This window comes from Mus caroli, chromosome 11 (assembly GCF_900094665.2).
Source record: "Mus caroli chromosome 11, CAROLI_EIJ_v1.1, whole genome shotgun sequence".
Lineage (NCBI taxonomy): Eukaryota > Metazoa > Chordata > Mammalia > Rodentia > Muridae > Mus > Mus caroli.
This window is the reverse complement of record NC_034580.1, coordinates 64,149,043-64,155,119: the sequence shown is the minus strand read 5'-3', so window position 1 is coordinate 64,155,119 and position 6,077 is coordinate 64,149,043. Positions and strand designations below refer to the sequence as shown.

The 6,077-nt window shown below is 52.2% G+C and overlaps 2 protein-coding genes across 2 annotated transcripts in view; both read left to right on the top strand.

Moving 5' to 3' along the window:
- Dnah2 (dynein axonemal heavy chain 2) overlaps positions 1-4,232 on the top strand; it is a 130,752-nt gene extending 126,520 nt beyond the window's left edge. The window contains exons 80-88 of the mRNA XM_021176049.2: positions 788-979; positions 1,157-1,341; positions 1,662-1,890; positions 1,964-2,115; positions 2,238-2,352; positions 3,136-3,312; positions 3,405-3,479; positions 3,621-3,771; positions 3,894-4,232. Of these exons, the coding sequence (XP_021031708.1) occupies positions 788-979; positions 1,157-1,341; positions 1,662-1,890; positions 1,964-2,115; positions 2,238-2,352; positions 3,136-3,312; positions 3,405-3,479; positions 3,621-3,771; positions 3,894-4,048 (1,431 nt within the window). The 3' untranslated portion in view covers positions 4,049-4,232. The remainder of the gene's footprint in view (positions 1-787; positions 980-1,156; positions 1,342-1,661; positions 1,891-1,963; positions 2,116-2,237; positions 2,353-3,135; positions 3,313-3,404; positions 3,480-3,620; positions 3,772-3,893) is intronic.
- Positions 4,233-4,748: 516 nt separating this feature from the next.
- The window catches only part of Kdm6b (lysine demethylase 6B), a 20,337-nt gene continuing 19,008 nt past the window's right edge, over positions 4,749-6,077 (top strand). Inside the window, exon 1 of the mRNA XM_029483696.1 lies at positions 4,749-4,843. The gene's annotated coding sequence lies outside the window, so the exon portion shown is untranslated. The remainder of the gene's footprint in view (positions 4,844-6,077) is intronic.

Below are 6,077 nucleotides of genomic sequence, written 5' to 3'. Positions count from 1 at the left end.
TATATATATATATATATATATATATATATATATATATATATATATATATCAGCAGACTGATAGTTTAGCTCAATGGTAGAATATTTTCCTGGCACAAACAAGTCTTTGAGATTCAGTCCCTAGCATTGAAATAAAACAAGTAACAATGAAACACTAATTGTAAGTGTACATTTCTGTCTTTATTCATATTTTCTGGTACTCACAAATTAAATTGGCTCTTTCATGGAGGATATCATGATTGAGAGAGTTTAACACTGAGGAGGGGCTGGGTTCTGTGGCACATATCTGGTATCCTAGCATTGTCAAGAAGGCAGGAAGATATCTGTGAGTTCCAGGTCCACCTGATTGACCTACATAGCAATTCCAGACCAGCCAGAGCTTCACAGTGAGAACTTGTCTCCAGAAAAGAAGTTGGGGTGGGGTGGGGAGGTGGATGCTGAGGATGTAGCTCAGTGGCAGTCTCGTTATGCCCGACATGTTGAAGCCCAAGGTTCAGTGCCCAGTACAAGCTCCCCGAGAACAGAAGATGGTGGTGGTGGTGGTGGTGAGGGAGAAAGTAGGATTACTAGTGGCACACAGTGTAGTAAGGTCCCCCACCCCCAACCCCGTGAGGGAATGAGCATCTCTCTGGACACGCAGCTCAGAGGCGAGTTGTATTCAGTCAGCTTCCTTTCACTCCTTCAGCCAGGGCCTTTGTGCAGGGCCTCCTCCACAACTTCCCCCATGTGACACTGCTGGTGTCAGGGTTGAGCGTGACAAATATCACCCTGTAGTTCCTTGTCCTCAGGGTCTAAAGGCCAACATGACACGTCTGTATCAACTGATGACTGAGGCACAGTTTACCCACTGCTCCAAGCCTGCCAAGTATAAGAAGCTGCTCTTTGCCCTCTGCTTCTTCCACTCCATATTACTCGAGCGCAAAAAATTTTTACAGCTTGGCTGGAATATTATTTATGGCTTCAACGACTCTGACTTTGAGGTTTGTGCTAACCAGGGGTCTCCCATGCCATCCCTTTCTTCTCATACTTCATCGCCCCCCACCCGTGGGCTCTTTTGTGGGAATCTTGGCTGCCAGGAAGCTGATGTTAAACCCCCACTAGGAGAGCTCTTGCCATAACTCTATGGCATTGGGAGCTTGGGTTGGGACTTCACACAGGTGTCAGAGAACCTGCTGAGCCTCTATCTGGATGAGTATGAAGAGACACCCTGGGACGCGCTCAAATACCTCATCGCTGGTGTCAACTATGGGGGACATGTCACAGATGACTGGGATCGGCGTCTGCTCACCACCTATATCAATGATTATTTCTGTGATCTGAGCCTAACAACTCCCTTCTACCGGTGAGGGGGGAGGGGATAATACTTCAGTGGGGGGGGGTAAGACTGAGTATGGGGTGAAAGGGTATACGCAGACCAAAGACCAGGGTTGAATGGTGTGTGTGTGTGTATGCACTTGCGTGCGTGCATGTGCATGGGTGCGTGCACATGTGTGCATGCCCAGAGACTAGGGGGTTGAAAGGAAATGGAATTTGTGAAACTGGGAGGCAGAACATGAGCTGCAGCCATAGCTAGACAAATGGGAATGCACTGAGCCTGGGGTCCAGGCTCAGCATGGAAGCTCAGGTCCTTCAATCTGCTGATTCTCTGCTGTGACTGCCCAGGTTGTCTGTACTGGACACTTATTACATCCCGAAGGATGGGAGCTTGGCCTCTTACAAAGAATATATCAGCATGCTGCCTAGTATGGACCCCCCTGAGGCCTTTGGCCAACACCCCAACGCTGACGTGGCCTCTCAGATCACAGAGGCCCGGACCCTCTTTGAGACTCTGCTTTCCCTGCAACCTCAGATCACCCCCACCAGGGTTGGTGGCCAGAGCCGAGAAGAGAAGGTAGGAAGAGAGATGCCCGGGGAGAGGGCATGTTGAGGAAGGGCAGCCTAGCCCCGAGCTTCTGCCTCCCTAGGTCCTAGAGTTGGCTGCTGATGTGAAGCAGAAGATCCCCGAGATGATCGACTATGAGGGGACCCGAAAGTTGCTGGCTCTTGACCCCTCCCCACTCAACGTGGTCCTCCTGCAGGAGATCCAGAGATATAACAAGTTGATGAAGACCATCTTGTAAGACCGAAGGAACACTATAGAACGTGGGAGGGGAAGGAGAAAGACAACCCCACTCACGGTTGGGATGGCTCTCCCAGGCCCGCACCTCCTTAATAGCCTACCTGCCTCCTTCCACTCAGGTTCTCCCTGACAGACTTGGAGAAGGGCATCCAGGGCCTCATTGTCATGTCAACAAGCCTGGAAGAGATCTTCAACTGCATATTTGATGCTCATGTCCCTCCACTCTGGGGAAAGGCAAGCTCCCAATGGCTGTCAGTCCTAACCCTGAACCTCCTCTTCACTTCATTCCCAGGAGGCATATAGCAGACTTCAAAGAGCCCGGGGTTCCAACCCAGACAGGTTCAAGGTGTTGAGATCTGGCTCTGCCAATCACTGACTGCAGACCTTAACTTATGGATGTAGTCACATTAATTTCTGCAAGGATGTTTTAAGGATACCCCACTCCCAAAGACCATCCGTGGTACTCACTAAGTACCTGATCTCTGCAGAACAAGCACCCCTCATTCAAAACTCGGAAATATGAAACAACCTGAGTGCCAAGCACAGTGCTCAAAAGGTTTCAGATTATTAATTTTTCAAATCAGGGATCCTCAACCAGTAGTCTATGCAAATATTCCAAGCACACCCCTGAAAAACCCATGAGAAATCTGAAACTCTTCTGGCACCGTGCATTTTGGATAAAGCATAATCTTGTAGTGATAGTATTATTAATAAGTAGCTGCTATTTTATGCTCCCCCCCCCCCAGTTAACTTTTGGAGAGCTTTGGTGAATGCCCCAGGTGTTCTTTTTTTTTTTTTTTTGGTTTTTCGAGACAGGGTTTCTCTGTGTAGCCCTGGCTGTCCTGGCACTCACTTTGTAGACCAGGCTGGCCTCGAACTCAGAAATCCGCCTGCCTCTGCCTCCCGAGTGCTGGGATTAAAGGCGTGCGCCACCACGCCCGGCTGCCCCAGGTGTTCTTAATACTGACAGGGAAAGCACTGTGGACAAAACAACACATGCACTCCCTCTTTACTCAGGTATATCCCTCACAAAAGCCCTTGGCGTCATGGACCCGGGACCTGGCTGTGCGTGTGGAACAGTTTGAAACATGGGCCAGTCGAGCCCGCCCTCCGGTGCTCTTTTGGCTGTCTGGCTTCACTTTCCCCACGGGCTTCCTCACTGCGGTACTGCAGTCTGCCGCTCGCCAAAACAACGTGAGCATCCAAAGCCGGGAGGCAGCCTAAGAATGTGCATTCATTCGTTCTCTTACTTGGGGGCCTCCTTCATTGTCGCCTTCAATCCACAGATCTCAGTGGACAGCCTCTCTTGGGAATTTATAGTTTCCACTGTGGACGACAGCAACCTGGTGTATCCACCCAAGGTGGGAAGCAGATGGGCTCAGGATGAGGAGGGAAATGGAAGAAACAGTGGGAAGTGGGGCGAAGAGGAGGACAGAGGAGTTAGGTCAAAGGTATTGTCAGCGTAGGGTCTTTCCCTCAACTCTGTCTCGATTTCTCTCCAGGATGGTGTTTGGGTTCGGGGCCTGTACCTGGAGGGTGCTGGCTGGGACCGAAAGAATTCTTGTTTAGTGGAGGCGGAGCCCATGCAGCTGGTCTGCCTCATGCCCACGATCCACTTCCGTCCAGCAGAGAGCCGAAAGAAAAGTGCCAAGGGTGGGAAAATGCCCCCTCCCCATCCCGTTTGGATACTAATCCATCCTCCCTGCTCCAGTCCCCAAATGCACTTGCGCTGATCTTCCAGGCTCCAGAATCTTACTTCTTTTCTTCTCCCCTAGGCATGTACTCCTGTCCCTGCTATTATTATCCCAACCGGGCAGGCAGCACAGATCGAGCCTCCTTTGTCATAGGCATCGATCTCCGATCTGGATCCATGACATCTGATCACTGGATTAAGAGGGGCACTGCTTTACTGATGAGCCTGGACAGCTGATGAGCCCTTCTCTCCTCCTTGAGAGAGGGTCGGAAGCCCTAGGACCTTGAACTAAAGCTGGATCTCAGGCTTTGACCTTAGCTGAATCTAGCATATAGTGACACTCTGACAGTACCTAGTGGCGCTAGCGGTAAAGGTGGAAGACTTGTATTGGCGCTCAGCGCAGTAAAAACCGTGCAAAACCAAGCCCCAAGTCTCTCAGTGGAATGATGGTGTTTTAGTGTGTGTTGGGGGTGGAGGAAACCTGGAGGAGGGAGGGAAGCTGGGACTTACTACTGGTACTGGTAAGGAGCTGCTACAACCAGAACTGAGAAGAGAAAGTGGGGTGGCCTATAGAGGAGGCGTGGCCTTGAACTACTTGCCCGCCAGGCCTAAAAGGAGGTGTGACCAAATCTCCAGGAAAGGATTTGAGCAGGCGGGGTGGGGCTTGCTTTGGAAGGGCGCGGGATGCAAATAGAATAAAAGACTTGTCAGGTAAGGGTCCGTGATGGGCTCTATACACTGCACAGTAACGAAGCCTTGCAATCCTTATTGGGGATTCTTATCTGAGACTACAGCTGAGGGGAGCGGGACCGAAGGCAGGGCGGAGCCGGAGAGAGGGACTTCAGCGCGAGGGGCGGGACCACGAGTCGGGGGCGGGGTTGAGGAAGGGGGGCGGGGGCGGGTGTTTGTGTTGGAAAATCAAACTGCGCCACGGGGTGGAGCGGCCCCCCCAACTCCTGCCTGGGAGAGGGGGGGCCGCTCGACCCCCGAGAGGCCTTGAAGATCCTGAATACCTGGGACCCCCAGAACCAGGTAATGGGAAGCCGCAGGGACTTTTGGAAAGAGGGAGACCATCTCCTTGCAAGGGGGAGGGGCGGGACGTCAGACTCTCTGGAGAGGTCGGGCAAGGCATTTGAGTCTTGGGAAAAGCAATGGCAGAGTGGGGGCGCAGGACATCTAAGTCCCCCAAAAGGGAACAAGGCAAAGGTAGTGGAAAACCCGTGATCTTGGCTCTAAAGGTCAAGAGGGCCTAAAAGTAATCCCAGTCCCGCTTGGGATGGGGAATTGACACTAGGGCGGGGCTCAGCGGTCCTGAGGAAGGAGACTATAGGACAGTTTGCAGATAGGGCTATCGCTAGACGCTGGCCCGCTGAGATCAGAAGTGATCTGGCAAAGTGAACTTCCAGTTACAGGGCCACTCGAAGGTTCCCTCCAGCTCTTTTCTCCGGGGAGATGTGTATGTATTCTCAACTTTCACCATCCCTCCAGGAGCGGTAGCTTTTCCATCTCACAGCACTCCACCGCACCTTCTGCTCTCCGCCTCGCCTGGTTCGTTCCTCTAGTCGCCAGTGCCCTCCTCACTTTTCCGTATTCAGTTCCCTAGCCTTCACTGGGCTCTGGCCCCTTCTCCATGCTGAACCTTTCCCACGTAGCCACGAGATGGCGAAGATGAGACGCCCACCAGAGCCGAGGGCCATGCGGGTTGGGAGGGGGGGGCTATCTATAGCTGTGACACGCACCTTTGAGAAAGGTGCGCTGAGGTTCACCTTTGATTGATTCCCTGTCATCTGTCTGGCACCCGCCCCCGGCCCAGGAAATTGTAAGCATATGAGTAAAGTGCAGAAGCTAGGGACAGGGCGAGAGACTATGATTTTTCCGGCCTAGAATAAACAGTGGTGAAGTGGCATGTGGGTTGAGTTGGTCTCTAAACTGCAGATTCGTTTCCGGCTTGTTGTGGCCTGCGACTGTGTCTTGGGGGCTGGAGGGTGGGGAAGGTCGAAGGCGGCAGAACATCTAGTTCCTGGCGATGAGAACTCCGAGAGAAAAGAAGAGAAGTAATTAATTGAGGTGCGATAGGAACGGACCCAGTGGTTGCTCAGAGTAAGGCTGGTCGAACCTCCGTCGCTTGCCAGGGTTGTTTTCTCGGTTGCCAGAGTAACAGGCTGGGGAACGTCCACCGCCAGATTCCCAAACTCACTCTCTCCAGTCCAATCGGCTTTAGCGGACGTCGACTACGTCAGGGTCCTAGTGACCAATGGGGAGCTGT